Source organism: Prosopis cineraria, unplaced genomic scaffold (assembly GCF_029017545.1).
Source record: "Prosopis cineraria cultivar Desert tree isolate PC_DT_omini unplaced genomic scaffold, ASM2901754v1 PC1, whole genome shotgun sequence".
Classification (NCBI taxonomy): Eukaryota; Viridiplantae; Streptophyta; class Magnoliopsida; order Fabales; family Fabaceae; genus Prosopis; species Prosopis cineraria.
This window is the reverse complement of record NW_026555332.1, coordinates 13,348,482-13,369,105: the sequence shown is the minus strand read 5'-3', so window position 1 is coordinate 13,369,105 and position 20,624 is coordinate 13,348,482. Positions and strand designations below refer to the sequence as shown.

General features: G+C 27.6%; 1 protein-coding gene across 1 annotated transcript; it reads right to left on the bottom strand.

Moving 5' to 3' along the window:
* Nucleotides 1–2,385: 2,385 nt before the first annotated feature.
* Nucleotides 2,386–4,316, bottom strand: LOC129316946 (uncharacterized). Its single transcript, XM_054961308.1, has 3 exons — nucleotides 4,298–4,316; nucleotides 4,004–4,153; nucleotides 2,386–3,077 (listed from the first exon to the last, which is right to left on the bottom strand). Exons 1-3 carry the CDS (start codon nucleotides 4,314–4,316, stop codon nucleotides 2,386–2,388), a joined length of 861 nt encoding a protein of 286 aa, XP_054817283.1.
* Nucleotides 4,317–20,624: the final 16,308 nt, after the last annotated feature.

Sequence of the window (20,624 nt, the reverse complement as noted above, 5' to 3'; positions counted from 1 at the left end):
AATTGAATATTGGCTAATAAAATCAAATAATATCTAATTAAACTCAATTAGCCTCAAATAAATATTTAAAAATCTAAATTAAAAAGATAAAAATATATAAAATTGCTATTTATCAATTCCCCTACACTTAAACTTTTGCACTCCTGGGCAAAAGTTAAATCTTAAATTTCAAGAAAAGAAATGTGGAAGCAACAAAGAATAAGAAACAATCATAACTCTTCAATATTTTAACACTCTAATCAATATATCTTATATCCATAATAACAAGTATCATGGCAATTTCATTTGGTAAGAATAAATCAAGTAATAGCCCCTCACAAAAGTCAAGTGTTAAACTCTCAACTCTCAAATGTATATAGGTAAGTGTTTCACTCAAGTTTCTCACTACCATAGGCTTGTTTATCATCTAGATCTCTACTATCTATGTCATATGCAATGTAAGAATCAAAAAGATTTTAGTCTAGGTTATAATGGGGCTCAGGTAAAGGTATAATATAAAAATAAGAAAATGAAGGCTAATAAACTTTAGGATAATGAAAAGCATATTTAAAATGAAACATATAGAATAAAAGAAACAAAATAATTGATTTGGGTTTATTTCTCTCTCTTTTTTTTTCTACTTTTCTTTTCTTTGCTTCAAGCAAATTTTTTCTCTATTCTTTTTCTTTTTCCTTTTATGCTCTTTCTTTTCTTTTCTTTTTTCTTCCTTCCTTCCTTTTTCTCTCTTTGCTTTTTGGCTCTCTCTCTCTCTTTTTATTTCAAAATAACCCAAATCTCTTTTCAAGCATATCTTTTCATTCTAACAAATATAATGATACATTTTTTATCACCTAAAGTGGGGTGAGAAAAATGAAGGGAAAAGATTTTTATAGGCTATGTTTTTAGTTGGCTAAAATTTAAAAAAAAAAGTCTAGGCTCAAAGGGGCTAACAAGGGATAAATTGCATAGGATGGCTATTTGGCTAAGTAGGTTAAAAGAAAAAAATGCCTAAATCATCTTCATGCGAAACATATGCAATTATAGTCTCAACTAAGAATTAAGACAAGTTCTAGAGTAAGAGTGATGATAGGAGAATACAGACAAGAAGAGAATAATATTAGGCCTAAATTCTTACAAACTAAAGACTATCACATTAATCCATTGAAACCAAATTTATCGCCACTTAACTTGAATTTCAAATATAAGATCAATTACTTATCATGCTCAAATGCATCCAAACTAAAATTATCTTAAACTCGCAACTTCACACACACAAAAAAGACACTAAAAGTATTTAAGAAAAAGCAAGAAAACACCAACTTTTTTTAAAAAAAACTTTTTAAAATAAAGACAAATTCCTTCTCCCACACTTAAATCTTGCATTTTCCTCAATGCAACTGAATTTAGAATAATTCAATCAATCCAAAAATAAAATATAAAATGAAAGGTAAAAGTGAAAGGAAAAGAAACAACCAAATAATTTAAATCTCTGTAAACTCTTAAAGTTAAAATTCTCATCTCTAATGGAGAATAGATGCTTGTTCAAAACATTTTTCTCTCTAAGCTTATCAAAAGCTCCTTCAGGCAATGGCTTTCCTTTATCTAGTTAAAGGTTGCATGATAATATCTCCATTGAAGATGGCCTCATTGTAGTAGAAAGAATTTTCTTAATCACAAGTATTTGCTCATGAAACTCAACAAAAACAACAAAATCCTCCACACAAGGACTATTAGAGTCAGAATGCATAACATAATTAATAATCCCATGATCTTGGTATTATCAATACCATCACAAAAGGTTATAGGGATCACAAAATCAATGCTATTTAAGAAACCAATCGACTGTATGGTCTCACAAATATCATCATAATCAGGAGGTTCAACACAAATAGATAGGCTAATAGCCTCAATAGAATCAATACAGTCAAGTGGATCATCAGGCTTAATAGAGTTAATGCAAACAAGAGGATCCAAAGAATCATCAAATTTTATGAATTTATCTATTTCAACACAAGTAACACAGTTATGAAAGCAATCAAATGTACAATGCATAATGTTTTCATAATTCACCACATTAGGCAACTCAGCAGTCAAATTATCCCAAGGCTCATCACATGTATCATCAACTAACATATTAAGCATGCTCACATTAATAATAGAATGATCCTCTATAGAATATTTCATATCCTTTAAGAGATTGAATTGAACAGCACGTCCTACAAATTCCATAGAGAGAGTACTATCTTTAATATTGATGATAGTATTAGCTGTTTTAAGAAATGGCCTACCCAAAATTAGTGGCAGCGGCCCATGACTATCATCTTTACCCATATTCAAAATATAAAAATCAGCAGGGAAGACTAAATCCTTTACCTTTACTAGAATATCTTCGAGCATACCATTAGGTTAGGCAAGTCTCATGTCTACTAGTTGCACAATCATCCTAGCTGGCTTCATCTCACAACCCTGTAAAGAAGAAAATAGAGACTTAGGCATAACATTTATTACTGCACCAAGATCAATCAAAACATTAGAAAATTCTAAATTTCCTATAGTACAAGGTATAGTGAAACTCCCTAGATCTTTACATTTTAAAGGCATATGGGGTTGGCACTGTATTTCTCCATGGAATAAAGCTGATACACTTCTTCTTAGATTGACATTCTCATTAGCTTCTAATCTTCTCTTGTTTGTGCATAGGTCTTTCAAGAACTTTGCACATTTAGGATTTACTGCCTCCAAAAGGGGAATATTGACTTCAACCTTTTTGAAAACATCAAGTACTTCTTTCTCCAATTCAGCTTCCTTTAACTTCTTTCTTAGAGCCTTCCTATTTAGAAATGGAAAGATCTTCGTTTGTTCCTTTTCTTCATTAGACTCCTCAAATGCAACTTGTGTTTTTACTACAGCTAACTTATCCTTGGTAGATATTGTAGTAGGCTCTGGAAGTTCCTTTCCACTTCTAAGAGTGATGGCACTAACATTACTGCAATTTGGATTCACAACTGTTTGAGAAGGAAACTTTCTAGAACCTTGATTCTTCAATTCATTAATGGAAGTAGATAATTGCCTAATTTGATTCTCTAATTGTTGAATGACTGTCTCAATACATTGTTAAAATTGGATGTTATTAGTTACCATTTGCTTCATTAATTGTTCTAGACTTGGTCCATCATTTATAGACTCTTGAATAAGAGTAGATTGCCTCATTAGTTGCATAGGCTGCGAATTTTAACCTGTAGCATTATATTGTTGTTGTTGACTTCCTCCATATCTGAAATTAGGGTTATCTCTCCTCCCTGGATTATAAGTGTTAGAGAAAGGATCATATTTTTGGCCTTGTTGCATAAGTCTAGGTGGAAAAATTCCAGCACAATTCTCAACTCTGTCAATCAACACTAGGCATTGATCAGTAGTGTGTATGGCCAAACAACAGATGCCATATAGAGGCCCAACTAAAGCAGAAGATGTAGTAGCTTGCTGAAGATTATAAAGCTGAGGTTGTGCACACGTCTGTGAAGGATACGCCTGTGGAAAAGTTGGCACTACTGGTAAATTTATTAATTTTTGTTGTGTTAAGGCAATGTGCCTAACCATGTTAGAGAGCTCTTCTATCTTGTTCTCAAATTTAGGATCATATTGTGGTGTTTGAATTTCATTCACCCTTTTGACTGCTTGGTTAGCTCACGTCCCAAGTTGTTGAAAATTCTGTGCCATCTTAGAGATGAGATTCATGGCATCAGTTGGAGTAAGTTCTACTAAAGCACCACTAGTTGCAGCATCAACAAATCACCCATATGTTAGTAAGAGACCTTCATAAAAATGTTAAACCAGCTGCTGATCAAGTATTTAATGGTGAGGGCAGCTTGTGCATAATTTCTTAAATCTCTCCTAATATTCATGAAATGTCTCCCCAGTCATTTGACGAATCTTACAAATATCTTTTTAATTTCTATTTTGTGAGAGACAGGGAAGAATTTTTTCAAGAATAACTGTGTCATTTGATCCCAAGAGGTAATGGCACCTGGTTGCAAGTAATATAACCAATCTTTTGCCACTTCATCCAATGAAAAAGGAAAAGCCCTCAATTTGATTTGCTGTTCTGAAACTCCTTGAGGCTTCATGGTGGAGCACACAATATGAAATTCCTTAAAGTTCCTGTTTGGGTCCTCTCCTGCAAGACCATGAAATTTAGGTAGCAAATGCACTAAACCAGATTTCAATTCAAAACTAGCATTTGCATCTAAATTCGGATATTAAATGCACAAATTTTGATAGTGCACATTAAGAATAACCAATTCTTTAATTATCCTATTACCATTATTATTTTCTGCCATATTTCCAACTTAACTGTAGAGTTAAAGTCAAATTCAAAATTACTAATAACACTATTAATCAATTCAAACAAAATTTTAGAAATCACGCTATCCTTAATTTATGGTGTTTTTGATTCATACGGTTATTACGACAGGTTCTCTCAGTCTCAGAGTTCAAATCAATTAATTTATCTTGCAAAGATCTTGTCATGCACTAATAAACCAGAAAAACAATGAAACACACCTAAAACAAGTAAAGATAAAAAATAATAAATATGAAAAAAATACTAGAAAATAAAAAATAAAAATAATGAAAAAGAAAAAAAACTAACAACCGAACTCAAAAAATGAAAATCTTTAACTCCTCGACAACAACACCAAAATTTTGACACTACTGTCAAATAGCACCAAAATTAATAAAAAAATTAGATTTTATAGTAAAGCACAATCTAGGTCGTCTCCCTAAGAGTCAATAGAGAAACTATTTGAATTATGATTATAAAAAGCTAAAAAGTGAGGGGTTTTTTGTGTGATGAAATTAAAAATTAAATTAGAAATAAATAAATAGAGGAAATTTAACTATAAAAATTACCCAGCACAAGCAGCATAATTAATTACAACCCAATCACCTAAACTTAATCTTCCTCATCCACAAATTAAATTAATTTTATTTAACTTTATTATTCTAATTTTATTATATATTTCTCAAATTATCATTCAAGAATTAAACAAGAAATTAAGTTATAGATTAATTAAAATATCCCTTAACCCACAACCTAACAACTGTTTTATAGCCACACCAAAAACAAGCATGAGTAATCATTTAAACCATGCCAAATTACTCTTAAGTTGCAATATCAATTGATTATAGCAAGTAAAACCTTGGATAAAATTTATAACCCAAAAATTATGCAATAAAGCTGTTCTAATCAGCAATAACAATTAAAACAAAAAATTAAGAGGTAGAGAGAAGAAGAAAAAATTGGAATAAAGCTAAAATAAAATCTTTCCTGAATATTAAAGACTCTGATTAAAATTTAAGATCATAGTTTATGATTGATCACACTAAAAATTTAACTCTTTATAGAATTAAAAATCAAATAGCATACTGCGAGAAAAAGAGAAGCCATCGCTTGAAGAGCTATCATGTTCGTAGGCTCTATTTTGAACTAACTCTGTCATTATGTGCGTTGCTTCTTTTTTATATACAAAAGTGATGCAATTCCGTACAGCCAAAGAAAAGCTAATAATAAAATGATAAAACTACTCTAAATAACCCTAATTGAAAACTACACTCAATAACCCAAAATAAATTTAAACAAAAATTGAAAAGATTTAATTCTTGATTTGATCTCCAAGCATGTCCATATTCTTCTTATCCAAAATAATTTCTATCAATATCTTCCAAGTTAAATCTAAAAATCTATACAAATAAAAGAAAATTAAATAGCACCTGTGCACAAATATTAAAGATATCATTTATATTTTAAAATCATAAATTTAGATAGTTAAATTTTTAAAACTAAATATTGGCTAATAAAATCAAATAATATCTTATTAAACTCAATTAACCTCAAATAAATATTTAAAAGTCTAAATTAAAAGAATAAAAATATATAAAATTGCTATTTATCAATGTGCAAAGTAGTACTCATAGTACATAATCAGTGATTTTAATGATCAATGACCTCCCTCTAGGATTATGCATGAAGTGTAAGTTTATAATGCTATCATTATTAATTTCTAGGCCCCGACAACCAAGAAATGATATAGATGCGTACTTAACTCCGTTAATTAAAGATCTGAAGATAGTATGGGAGACAATTATGGAGGTTTATGATGGATATAGGGAAGAATATTTCATCCTGCAAGTAATATTGTTTGGCACCATAAATAACTTTCCTGCTTATGGCAATTTGTCAAGGTGCAGTATAAAAGGGTGAGATGTGTGCCCAGTTTGTGAGAAGTACAATTGTTCGATACGATTGGAACATTATAGGAAGAATGTCTTCATTGGTCATCATCGATTTTTGCCACAAACACATCATTACTAGTAGTTAAAGAAGGCCTTCAATGGCCACCTAGAGAAGGGTAGATATAATTTCATCCCCAAAGTGTTAGTAATTAAGTTGTGAAATTTGTTTCTATCATATTTGGATAATAACATTTTTTATTATTTTATAGGTAACAACACAAGTTGAAGGTTAAGAGTGTGGATACTATATGATGAAGTTTATGAGAGAAATAATCACACAATAAAAGTTGATCATTCTTGAAAATGTAAGTCAATTATTTTAAATTAAATTAATATAATGTTAATTACTTATATAAAACTTTCATTTCTCATGTAGTATTTTGTAGAAGCAAGAATATTGCATTTTATCTTGAAGCAAATAGAAGATATAGTTGAAGAGTTGTCAGAATATATTATTGGTTATTTGTGATAGATAACTAGCTTTCAATGTTAGAAAAATACCAATGGTTTCATTTGTTAGACTTGCTAAAGATTAGACAAGTTAGGAAATATAAATAGCTATGTTGTTTTATTTGCAAGTTCTTTCATTGTATACAAATTGTTATGTTCAATAATTTTGTTTTTGAATATTGAGATTAGTCATTTTTAAGAGATACAAAGGATGTAGTTTAAGAAAATTTTAATTACCAAAACAAAATATTACATATGGGAGCGCTATGTCGTGACTGCTCCAAAATGGTTCAACATACAAGAGCGCTTTGCAATAAAGCACTCCCATATGTGTATCCTGCAAGGGTGCTCATGTATGAGGTCTACAAGAGTGCTTACTATAGAGCAGTGTTTTGAAAACCGGACTGGACAGTCGAACCAGTCCGACCGTCGATCAGTATGGTTTTTGGTCTGGTTTATATGAGAAAATCATTTTAGGGGTTGAGTCAGGTTGAGCTGTTTCGAACCAACGGTTGGACCGAGAATAGAAATCAAGCTGAGAACCGAATCTGGTTTTTAAAATCAAGATTGTTCAAAAAAAACTTTTTTATTTTTTATCAAATTTTTTTAAAAAATGACTAATTTTTTTAATCATTTGATATTATGTTGTATTATGTGGCTTGTTAAGTCATGATAAACTTAAAATATTTGATTTTTTTAAGTTAAATAGCAATTTCATATATATTTCTTATATTTAGATTATTATATACATATATAATTTTTTTAATTTAATAATTATGTCACTGATTTGACCATTAGTCCAACTCAGTTAAACCATGCGAACCGTGAATCGCTAAATTTTTCGGTTCAATATTCAGTCCAGTTTTAAAAACATTGCTATAGAGTGCTCCTCTTAGCCTCATCCTACGAGAGCGCTCACTTAATGAGCACTCCAACAAGCCCATATAATCAATTATAGGAGCACTTTTTTTCAATGTCTACGGGAGTGCTTAATAAAAAGTGCTCCCCTATGTCACACACACGGGAGCGCTTTTAAAAGCGCTCTAGTATATACAAGAGTATTGGATAAAGGAGCGTTCCAAAAATAAGTGCTTTCATAGACTTATTTTGCACTTGTGTTAGGAAAGAAAAATAAATTCTATCATAATTGTCAAGAGATGTGGTAGGAAGGTTTCATTCTCTCCTCCTTAAATTTGGGATTTTAATTTATTATCAAGAGATCTTTTTTGGGTTAACGGTCTTGTAATCGAATTAGGGATTTTAGGGTTATGACATTATATGGGAGATTTGACCTTGGTCGTCAAATAGAAGAGGAGGAGGCAAGAGAAAAGAAAGAGAGGAGAAAAGGATAGGGTTTTGAGAAACAAATAACAGAGTTCACTCATGCTATGCTTGACTCGCAGAGGGAAATAGAAAGGAAAGAAAATGAAATGAGAGAAAATAAAGAGAACAGAAAAGTAAAGGGATGCAATTTTTTCTCATTATACTTGGCTGGGCAAGATAAAACATAAATAAGAGAAAAATTATTAATTTTATATAGAAAATAATAACTTATTATTTATATAATAAATTTAATAATTTAACATATTATTTATATAATAATTTCTATCATATGTTATTGATTGAAGAAGAACATAATTAAAAATTATTTTATCCTATTTAAAATATTATGCATTAAATTATTAAATATATAATAGTCTTAAAATTTGAAACTACACCAAAATATAAGGAATTTAATTGAAAATTTAAAATTAGTATTTGTCTAATTAATCTAAAAATTAAATATACTACTTGTTTAATAAAAGATTATGATCAAAACATAACTACACTACAAATATCATAATAAAAATGGAGAGAAATAAGAGGTGGCAGGGAAAAAATTGGTGGATAAATTTAAAAATTAAATAAAATTTTCTCTCCAAAACCTCCCTATATTTGGAGAAAAAGTTAGAAGTAAAAATATGTAGGTCTCACATGTTATTTTCTTCCCCTTTTTATCTCCCCTCCACAGCCAAGCAAGAAAAAATATTGTTTTCCTTCACTTTTCCCTTTCCCTCCCATTTTTCTCTCTCTTACTTCTCTCTCCTGCCAAGGATAGCATCAGCAAAGGGGTGGAGAACTATTTTCTCATCTTTTCTCATGATAACATGAGCTTGGAAGGGGTAGAACAGTATGGAGATGCATTTCTTCCTCATTTTATTGGACATACTTTTATGAATCACAAATTCTATTTGTGAATTCAAAACAACAGTGTCAGGCGATATAATACGTGAGGTCCAAAATGCCGAGGCTTCGTTGAACTCCTGATCTCCTTCTGGTTTCCTTCTTGCTGTTGAGAGGCTTGGTGGACTCACACTTCATTCAATCCAACGCAATAAAGAAGACTTAGCCTATAATTTATTATTTATATATAAGCTAGTTGATTTTTCCTAGTTTCTGCTATTCTAATCGTTCTTTTATTTGGTTGTTACGGGCAACTCCCAAGTTGGTTCTTCATCTCATGAATGTGAAGTAAAAATTCATTTGCAGGTACATTAACTATATTTGGTTTATCAATATGTGCCATTTATAATCATAAATCATAAACCTTCAGGCTTATTACTTTGTAATTAAGGAAACATGTCTAGTGATCAATGAAAATATGTTGAGCAAATTGAAAGATGTTCATAATCATCCTTTAATTATATATACATACATATATATATATATATATATATTAAATTCTACAGCTTCTAAGTATAATAATATGCGCTTTGTTACTGAATTCCAGATGTATCAAAGTAAAAAGCTTGATGAGTATGGCCAAGGTATAATTTCTTCCGAACATTACAGTACTGTAACATTGATTGTTTCCATAATCATGCGCGCCCATATATTTCAAGCTTCAAGAACTAACAAGATTTCATGAATTTTATATTTTAGTCTTATCTCAAAATAGGGGAATGCAAGATGGAAGAGCACACATTGTAGATTTGACAATGACTTCAAAGGCACTCCTATATAAAATCTTAATTTTTTTCCTGAAATTTATTGTGTTATAAAATAATAGAAATATGACAAACTTAATCAATGGAAAATGACAAAAAAAAAATCCCTGAAATATGCAAATGACAATGAAGTCCTACGAAATGTAATTATTTTTCTCAAGTCTCTTAAAACCTTTCTGAAATAGTGTCTTTTTGTGAAATGATTATAATGACCCCAATTTAAAATAAAAAAAATGGATCGGTGATTAAAAAATTTGTGGAGAAAAACTTGTCATTTGCTAGCTTATTTTAGTTATATCCAAAAGAAAAGTAAACCAAAGTGGGTGGAGAAAAACTTGTCATTTGCTAGCTTATTTTAGTTATATCCAAAAGAAAAGTAAACCAAAGTGGTCACTGATATTTATAACATTTAGACTTCAGTGACTAAAAAAATTGTAAATAGGAAGATGTAATTACTTTTCCTATTTTATGAAATGAGTTTAAAGCTCTAATTCAAGCATGCTTGGTTCATTCTAAATGTGACACAAAGAGGAAATAATTTGTGGTTAGTCATTGATGTGATAACTATATGTAGGAGATTTGAGATTGACTTGATGTTTTGATTGCCATGTGGTGTGCCTCCACTATATGCATAGTGACCGCTTGCCTTTTTATTGTGGTTCCTTGTTACCTTGGTTTGGATTTTGGGACAATAGGCACTTCCTTTTAAGAAAGGAAGTCTTACTCTAATGGCAATGCACCTTTAGCCATGTGTATTCACAATTTAGTTTACTAGCCTTAATAAAGTGAAAGGGGCAAGGCATAAAAGTGTGGTGAGGATAAGAATCACTTGATTTAATTGTTATTTGATGTGAATTGTTTTGATGATAAAAAATTAATATTCCCTTGAGTAAGAAATGGTTTGCAAAAGGACTATGAAAAGCATATGTATCTAAATATGGTTTGCAAACTAGTTTTTACTTGATATGTTGGCGTAAGTTAGAATAATTAATTGTTATTGACATGCTAGATCTAGATATGGTTTGTGAAATGATTTTTATTAATTGACATGTTGGTGTAAGTTAAAATAATCAATTGTTACTAAGATATTAGATCTCACATATTACTTCTTATCATTTTCATGCAAGAAATATATGTATTGATTATTTATTTATTGTGTTGAGATGACCTATGACTTTATTTTGTTTAATTGGAATATTTTGAATAAATATTTGATTTATGATATTTTTGGGACTTGAAATTTTTGGGAAGGATTATGGATCTATTTAATTTATGGGCTTAGCCTTGAATTTTGTTTTTAAAGCCTTTATTGTGGAACTAATATTGATTTGTGTTTTCAATAATTTTTCGATTGGGCTTGATGTCTGTTAAATATATGGGCTTCAAATGCCTTAATCTCAACGACGTGTTATTTTTGAAATCCCTATTATTTTGACCATTTTTCACTAAATTATTATGAAAATGTATTTAAAAAAAAAACTCGGGTGTTAGATTCGACTATGGGCTTTGTGTTCCATTCTGCTTGATTTATGTTATATTGGCAAGTAACCTTAAGTTTATGAACTTGAATTCTTTAATATCATGTGAGCAAAATTTTAATAATATTCTCCTTTTTTTTAAACAATAAGGACCAAATCAATAATTAAAGTAAATTTAAGAGATCAAATTAACAAAAATTAAATTAAATTTGATGCATTAAATTAATAATTGAGATAAATTGAAGGAACTACTCCCTGCATTTCAAAATATAAATAATCTAGTATATGTAGGAGTAAAAAAAGAATTCATTTTATCTCTTATATTTATTAATTTAGATATTTGTGTACATTTATCTCTCACTTCTCATAGAATATATTGGTAATTGGGATTAAGGATAAAAAGAAAAAATAATATATATTTTTATAAAAATTTGAACTTTATTGATATGTGAATTTTTTTTTTTCAAAAATTACTCATATTTTGGATTGAAGGGAGTAAAAGTTTGATTGTCCCTTATAATATCAAAAAACTTAATGAGCATCCTAAACCTTAAATGATTATGCAAATAACATCATGGATCATAAACTCCTGAAATTTGCAAAAATTACTCTCAACTTATAAATTTTAAAGGCTTGAAACTCCTCCGTTAAATTGAAGAAAATAGTCATTATTTTTAAGGGTCAAGATGAGTGTCACATCAACATGTGACTAGACCCCAAAATTACAAAAATAATGCCTATTTTTTTAACTTAACAGTGAGATTTTAAACACTTAAAATTTAAGAGTTAAATTTTTTTTTTTTGCAAATTTTAAGAGTTTGAAATTCAGAATTTTATTCACCTAGTGATTTAGAGTCTAAAATGCTCATTAATCTACCTCAAAATAACAGCCAACAATAGTTTTTAATCTTCATAAATTTATTAAAATATCAATAAAATATATCATGTCATCATTTGATAAACCTTATTTTCTAGATGATAATATATAATAATGGCGGTGATAGAATCTACAATTTGTCAGCACCACTTTTTTTTTTTCAAATGGTAGAATTACTCAATCTCCTTTGAATATTATTATAATAGGACATGTTTTTCAAATCCTGATGCTAATCTAATTCAATCGTTGATGGGGAGAAATAGTCTGGCCCCCAAAAAAAAAAAAGGGAGGTCGGGAGTAATTATAGTTCTTGAGAAAATATATCAAATTGTTATATATGTTGTTCTTCAAGAACTGAGAACTATCATATACTCTTTTTATTAAAAAAATATAAAATATTTTTAATTAAATCTCACATTTAATAAATTAGTTAATTATCTTTTAACTAATTTCATATTTTCATATATAACTTGAATAAATTAGTTAATTATTTTTAAAAAAATAGGATGTTTATTTAAAAATAAATATAAAGTGATTTATTTATTAAGGATACTTTTGAAAAATAACACATAAATTATACTTTAAAATGCTAAAATTACCTTACATTTTATTAACATCTAGCTCCTAAAAAAATGTCTTATATTTTTCAACATAAGGAGTATATTATATTCACTCATATCTCTATTTATATTGTTCATTACTCATTTTCAATTTGTTTAAATATATCTATACTGCAGAGTACATTCGAAGTATATATGCCATGCCCAAGGAGTAATTAAATTTTTCTTCCACATTTTCTCGATACTACAATTCAAATTACAAAAATTATCACTCCTGAAATTAAATTTTTTCTTGTCAAATATCCTTTTATTTTATTATATAATTTTTATCCATGGATATATTTTTGAACTCTGAAGCTTTGATAATGAGATGAAGCAATTTCGGCGGATGATTTTATTTTCATCCATTTCAACTCACCGACCTTGAAAGTTGAAATATGTAATGTGGATACAACCTAGCAAGAGAATAATTGTTAAATATGATTCATATTTTGTAGTCTCTTTCAGATACATTACATCACCAGAATGGGTTTGCAATAAAGTCTCCAATTTTATCGGAAGGGACTTCATTGCACTTGAAAATAAATCTTGATTTTCAAAATAAATCATGATGACATTCACTATATTATATGTATAAACACATATTTTTTTTTTTCAAATCTAATCATAAGTAATTAGCCTATTAATTGAACATTGGGCTTGAAATTATGCAAAGGGCCCAAAGTTTTTGACTCCACATATATTCAATTCAAACACATATATGTGATCAATTTCTTTGTCATATACTCATATGTGATTATCTGGCCTTCGAATTTTCTATTTCAAAAAAATTATTGTTTAATATTATGTATACATATGGGGAAAAAAAGCGATTGCATAATAATTATCTGGCTAAAATTATCCATGTCTCCTATATTAATCAAATATATAAAATTTAATGATATGTACTTAGGTTAACTATATATCTCCCGTTATTTTTCATCAAAGGAAGGTGGAATGATATAAAATTAATTAATTTTTCACTTAAATTTTCAAGCAACAATTATTTTGTAAAACTTTAAAGTAGCGATGATATGATTTTGAAATAAAGGGAATAAATATCAAACATCATTATCGAAACTGCAATTGGTTGACTCTTTCAATGAAGAGAGATAATCAGAAAAATAACATTTATTTTTATTCAAAAATTAATGTAATATCATAAATATTGTGTTCTCCCTCGGTTTCAAAACAGTAACTCCAATCTAAAAAGATATTTTTGTCAATTAAACTTATCCAAAATGTAGGACACCTAATTATTTTTCAAATTTTTTTTCAATTTTACCGTTGTATTAATTAATGTAGGTATGGGACATAATATATTCTAACTAAACACTTGTTTTTACTCTTAATAAGGAAGAAGTTGAAGGCCAAAAAAAGGAGAGAGAGATGTCACTTTTTTCATGAAGTAAGAAAATAATTATGTTTATTGATCTATGAATATGATTTAAAAATATGATTAACAAAGGTGCCTAAATTTTTTATTTTGGTGACTGGTAGGTTTCGCCGGCAGCAAAAAATATCTCCTTTGAGATACTGAGAACTAAGGATAAATCTCCTCAACTAAATTGTTATATACACAAAATGGTTGAGATTTGAGCCCCATCCACTTAATTAAGTGATGATGAAAGCCTCTACCTCTTACCCCTTATGCCAACTATTGTTAGAATTAATAACCTAAATATTAACATAGATGCATTCATAGTAATTTGTATTAAAATACCCTTATTCATTATAATCTCTTAAAATAAATTTTGGAATTTTAAAGGGGTAAAATTGTCAAAAAAAATTGTTATCCAAAGTAGTAACATTTGTTTTGAAATATATAAAGCCAAAACTTTATAGTGACAATTGTTTTCGGACGGAGTATAAATTTTTACCGTAGATATTAATTGAGAAGAAATGAAGTATGAAGAGAGAAGAGAATTTGATTAATTCAAGGTGTAGATTTATTTTAATTTGTTTGGTTTTTGTCTATTAAGAAACTAAAAGTTGAATTAATTCAATCTTTGAAATATTAATTCTATCATTTTCTGATTAGAAATGAAAGGATAAATGCAAGTTGCAGCACTTTGTGATGAATGGTAAAATATTGTTTGATGTTGAAGTGCTCGATTTGTGTTTTGCCATATACACATGTTTGTCTGTTTGTTTTTCTATGCTTTCTAATATATGTTTTGACTTGCACTTTCAGTGTAAACCGTCAAGGTCACACATACAATAACATTACTTTTTTGTTGTTGTTTTAATAGTGATTAAAAATCCAATTTAGCGAAGTACTATTTATTAGGTATTTTTAAAAGATGTTATTCATATGAAATATTTAGCACTGAATTTATTAGGAAACATCATCTTTGAATTTATATTTTTGAAAAAAAGAAAACAACCGTTCAATTTTTCAAAGGGGGCAAGTAATTAATACTCCATTGATCTCAATTTATATGACCTTTTTTTTGTAAAATAATACATACCAATAAAATTCATTAAATTTACCTTACAATATTGTTTAAAACACAAATATAAATTTTTAAAAATACCCTTCATTTAATATAACATTATTTGTAAAATATTAAACAAAAAAAGAAAATATATAATGAGAAAATGATAATATTGGACAAGTATAATTAGTTAAATTTTATTTTTTTTTCAAAATTTTTATATTTTTAAGACATCCAATTACCTCCAAAAATTTTTATAAACTGGAATGGTGAGATTATTATGACAAAGGTTATGGACTTTTATTGAACTGTAGTTTTGAAATGTTTTGATGAATTTTTAAAAGAATCATGAAAATTAACTAATTTTAATCGTTTTTCTTGTTTGATTCAATTAAAAGATTGTTGTTTATGTTACATGAACCGGAGATGAAAATTAATTATGGATAGAATCATATAAATATTTAAGACATTCAATTTGAATTATTAGTTAATAAACACACACGTATATATAAATGAAATATAATATTTTGATTGATACACTTTGACTTAATTTTAATTTTTTATCATTCAACAATTTATAATTGATTCCTTATATATAGTATAGAAAATTTTAAATCCAGTCCCTTTTGTTAAATGTTTATCCATATTTAATCAAACTTTGATTAATATAACCTATGATGCACTACATTTTCTTTCTAAATTAATTAAAAAGACATAATAAATCGTTGAAATTTGAATCCCAAAAAGTAAATGCCAAAAATTATTTGAATTGTGTGAATCGTTGAAATTTGAAAGAAAGGGAGGAACTTGCGAGTGAAGGAAAGTTCATGTGTCACCTTTTAAAAAAAAAAAATTATTGCTGTGACGTGGCAGATTTGGCCGTACCCACTTGGCAACTACTCATAATTATGCCAACATGCTCCACTTGCCGTCACCAGGACAGGTTCTCTTCTGCAACTGAAATAAATCTCAAACCCTTTTCTTAAATAAAATGAATATATAAACAATTTATGTCTTGAGCTTTAAGTTCAATAATTACATATAATCTAAACTCATTTATTAGGTTAATTGTTCCTTTAATTATTGAAAGTGTTGAAATCTGCCCCTGTTATTAATAAAAGTTAAACTTTTGACCTTTAATTAACTAAAAAATAATAGAAATTGACCTTACATATTACAGAATTGCACCCAAAAAAAAGATTTTGGTCCTTTTTCAAATTTTTGGATTCCTTTATTGTAATTTTTTAGTTATTTTTTTAATTTTTTATATCACTTTTAATAAACTAATGATCAAAGTTAATTTTTGTTAACAATAAAGGCCATATTGCATTGTTTTTAAAAATTAAGAGAATTATTTACATAATAAATGAGTTCATAATTTATATATGGTGCTGCTAGATCTAAACAAAACAAAATTTAAATAAGGATCCAAAGACTTGGAATTCAAAATAACTAAGGATCAAATATCTTTGAGTATATTGGTCTAAAAAATTTTGCTATTCTCATTCCGTAATTTGTAACCATATTCAAAACAAGAATTTACAAGTAAAATGATCTGACTTGTAAAGAAAAAATTTATCAAATATATCACTACTTCTAGTGATTTACAACTCTCATACTTTTATTTGTAAATTTTTATTTGAAGATTTGCAAATCATGGAATGAGAAGCATCAAATTTTTAGACTAATTTACCATAAAAACTTTCGGGTCCATATTTTTTAGTTTCAAATTTTTAAATCCTTATTTAAGTTTAATTCAATTTTTTAGTCTTTTAATATTATTGAAAAAGACAGCGACAAAAAAGAAAACTACCGGTGTGTCTATCGAGTTAGTGAGAATATAATAGCAGAAGCAGAAAATTAATTATCAAAATTCTCTAAACATAACATGCTCCTCTAGAATATAATTAATTTATCAGACGAATGTCAAAATTAATCACATTTTTTCCAAATATGAACACGGATAAATGTGATACGTACACATGCTCGTGCATACAAACATATTTATAATTTAAATATTAGAATGCACACATGTTGGACATGATTAAGACACAAATAATATAGTAATTTCAACCATTTGAGGCAGCAACTTGTTTAGTAATAGAAAACCAAACATAACCAAGTCTAGTTCATGCATGTTGGAGAACCTTCATCAAGTAATCAATAATTAAGTGCTAATTTGGATTCTCATTCACATTACTTTTAGCAAACAAATTTTCTTTAGTTTAATAGCCTTTGGTTTCTTTTAAGGATCTATCATTTATACGAGAAATATTGAGAAGGAAAGGGAAAGACGCATATTTTGTTTTGGGGTTTAGTGGATAAAGGTTGAAGTATAACAAGAAGACGACAAAGAGAATAATGTTCATTACTTTATGGAAAGTGATTATCTTATTGCAAGTGGACCAAACTTCAATTCAACTTGATGTTGGACATCAATTCTCTCATTGATTTGGGAGAAATGGAATGATAAGACATTTTAATGATTTCGATTAAAAAAAACAGTGTTATACAATTTTAAATGAGATTTTTTTTAAATTTACATTACATCTTTTTTTCATAATTAATGAATTTAAATAAAAAATAATATTATAAAAGTGTAATTAATATTTAATTAAATATCTTATATTAAAGACTTATAAATTCTTCTAAAAGATGCTCAATAATAAGGACAAATGTGAATGTAAAACAAGGATATAATGAATATATATATATATATATATATAATGTTTTAAATTTTAGATCAAACAAATTTATTTTAAAAAAAGTCCTATATTATTATTTGAGACATATTTAAAATAAATAATGTAAACTCCACATTTAGCCCCACATGGCCTACCTTCACTTTTTTTTTTTTTAAATGTAAACCCCACAACTCCCGCTTCCCCTAACCCTAGCTATATGAATAAATGAAAAGCTAAAAAAAAAAAAATTATCAAAACGACACTGTAGAGATACAGTACCATTTCCATGGCAATTACAATTAAAGATTTTCAGTTTTCAACTGTCAATTCAATAATGATGATTACGAATATGATGATGATGATGAGGAGGAGGGCGAGGAGGAGATACATGCAACCAAGTGACCAACAGTTGAGAGAACTTGATATTTCTAAATAAAATTTTGGATTGGATTGGATTCAAAGTCTACAAATAAAAATAGAAAAGAAAAAACATGCTATGAGAATTATCCTATACTCAAAAGTAAAGACTCGACACATTTAAATCCAAATAATTCAGTAGTGTTACATATTAGATAGTAGTGAAAATTAGAAGTCAACAATGCACCGTGAACGATATCGTTGTAAAACAAAACTAACAAACGGAGGACGCTTTTGCCTATGTTAGGGTTTCAGAATTTGAATTCTAGTTATATTAAATAGAAATGTTAAAAAAAAATATTTCAAGATATCTATAAGATCATCATTAATAATAACAGATAATAAGAGTTTAGATTAGTTTAGATGAGAATATAATACCTTTGGATTTTTTAGAATGATAGGCGACAAGAATTAAAAAAAAAAAAATCAGCGCATATATTATTTTTAGTTATTTATTTGAGCGCGTGTGACTTGAAAACAGGAAGCCAAACGCAAAAATCCACAGCCTCTCTTTCCAGTGTCCACTTGCATTGCAGCTTTACTTTCATTTCCACGATTCCGAAGAATTTTCAAGTCTTAGATTTCGTGAGCCGATGTCTTATCAAATGGATTATAAAAAAGAAAAAAAAAAAGAATCCTTGTGGATTTTTTTTACTCATGAAGTTAATCTCTCTCAATAGTAAATTGGATTTTTTTAGATATCTCTCATATATTTATTTAAATATTTTAATTAGGGATGAGAATTAATGAAAAAAACTCAATACATAATAAACCACATACAAATCAGAAGAGTTCTTAATTTTGAGCAAACTCTTCTTTTAAGTGCGTTATATTTGAAATTAGAGAGTTTTATCTTAGTTATAAGCATATTAGAGTTATCCAATACTATATTCATGTGGGTTATCAATTATGATTTTATCTCTAAGGGTCAATGAGTACACCCTAAATTTAATTATAAATTAATTTTATCTTTTAATGTTAAATATTCCTTCTCTTGTCACCTTTCATTAGAAATGCCTAACGTTTGTTTATTATTAATGGATCTTACCATTTTTAATAATTTTTTTTTACTTACTTAAGGGATATTTTTGTCTTTTAACATTTACTTGAAGGATTAGTGAATACCCTCAACTCAAATATTTTATTAAAAAAAATATTAAAAAGAGGAAAACCTTATTTACTTTGCTTTATATACTTAAGATGCTTATTTTTAATTAAATCAAAATATGTGTATCTATAATAGATTATTTATTCTATAATAAATTTTTATTATTAATATTATTAACATATTAAAGTTAATATGTCATGATTTGATCGAATAAAAATATATTAAATATATAAAGGTAAGTATATAAGTCTTATCTTTAAAAAAAATTATATAATGTGTCTACTGAAAGATGATAAGAAAACAGTAAGGTGATTGAGTATATAATATTTAATATTAAAAGATAAAATTAATTAATAATTAAATTTAAAATGTTTAGTGATTTTTTAAATAAAATTAAAAGATAAAGATAATATTTAATCTTATCTTTAATAAAAATGATAAGGATATGTAAAAGTGTAGCCCTTTTTTTTTTTTTTTGCCAGCTAAAAGTATTGTCCTTAACATTGTATGATATCGTGATATTTCGTTCCGGCCAAGTCTCCTTGACACTGAGGTGACATCACTTGCAAAGTTTCCCTCAACATGTCCCATTAAGAGATTTAATAGAATCCAAATTATAAATAAAAATAAAAATAAAATCTCATTTTGACAATTCTTTATATTTGAATTGAAATCGCTTAGTTGATACTACTAGTGATTGGATCAAGTTAGAAAAAAAAAAAAATTGATTTGTTTATCAAAGAGAGAACAAATATGCAAAGAGCAATGAAGGACGTGCACCACAACTTAACTCAAAAATTTTATGCTCAGACTTTATAAATTCTTTCATTATTTTATATTGGTTAAAGGTGTACTTTTGCTTTTTGAGTATTATTCAAGAAGCACCTAACACCTAAAATTATTGATTAAAGAAATTTTATTCTTATCATTAAATTTTTTAATGATCAATGTTAGATTCTCATTCAGTACTTTTTAGCAATAAATATTGAGTGCTTTTTGAAAAATACTTCAACAATAAAAATATATTTTTACCCTTATATATATATATATATATATATATCATTAAGCTAAATTTTGTTTGATATGTAACTTTTCTTTCACATCAATTCAAGGTATCATAATTTAAAATTTTAAACCTCAAATTTGTTAACAATTAACATTGAGTGCTTCTCGAAAAATAATAAAAATATATTTTTACCCTTATATATATATATATATATATATCATTAAGCTAAATTTTGTTTGATATAGAACTTTTCTTTCACATCAATTCAAGGTATCTTAATTCAAAATTTCAAATCACAAATTTGTAAATG

Coding starts and splice junctions, on each gene's coding strand:
- LOC129316946 (XM_054961308.1), bottom strand. Junction 3,078..4,003: donor GTTATATTACTTGCAACCAG/GTGCCATTACCT, acceptor GTATTGAGACAG/TCATTCAACAATTAGAGAAT.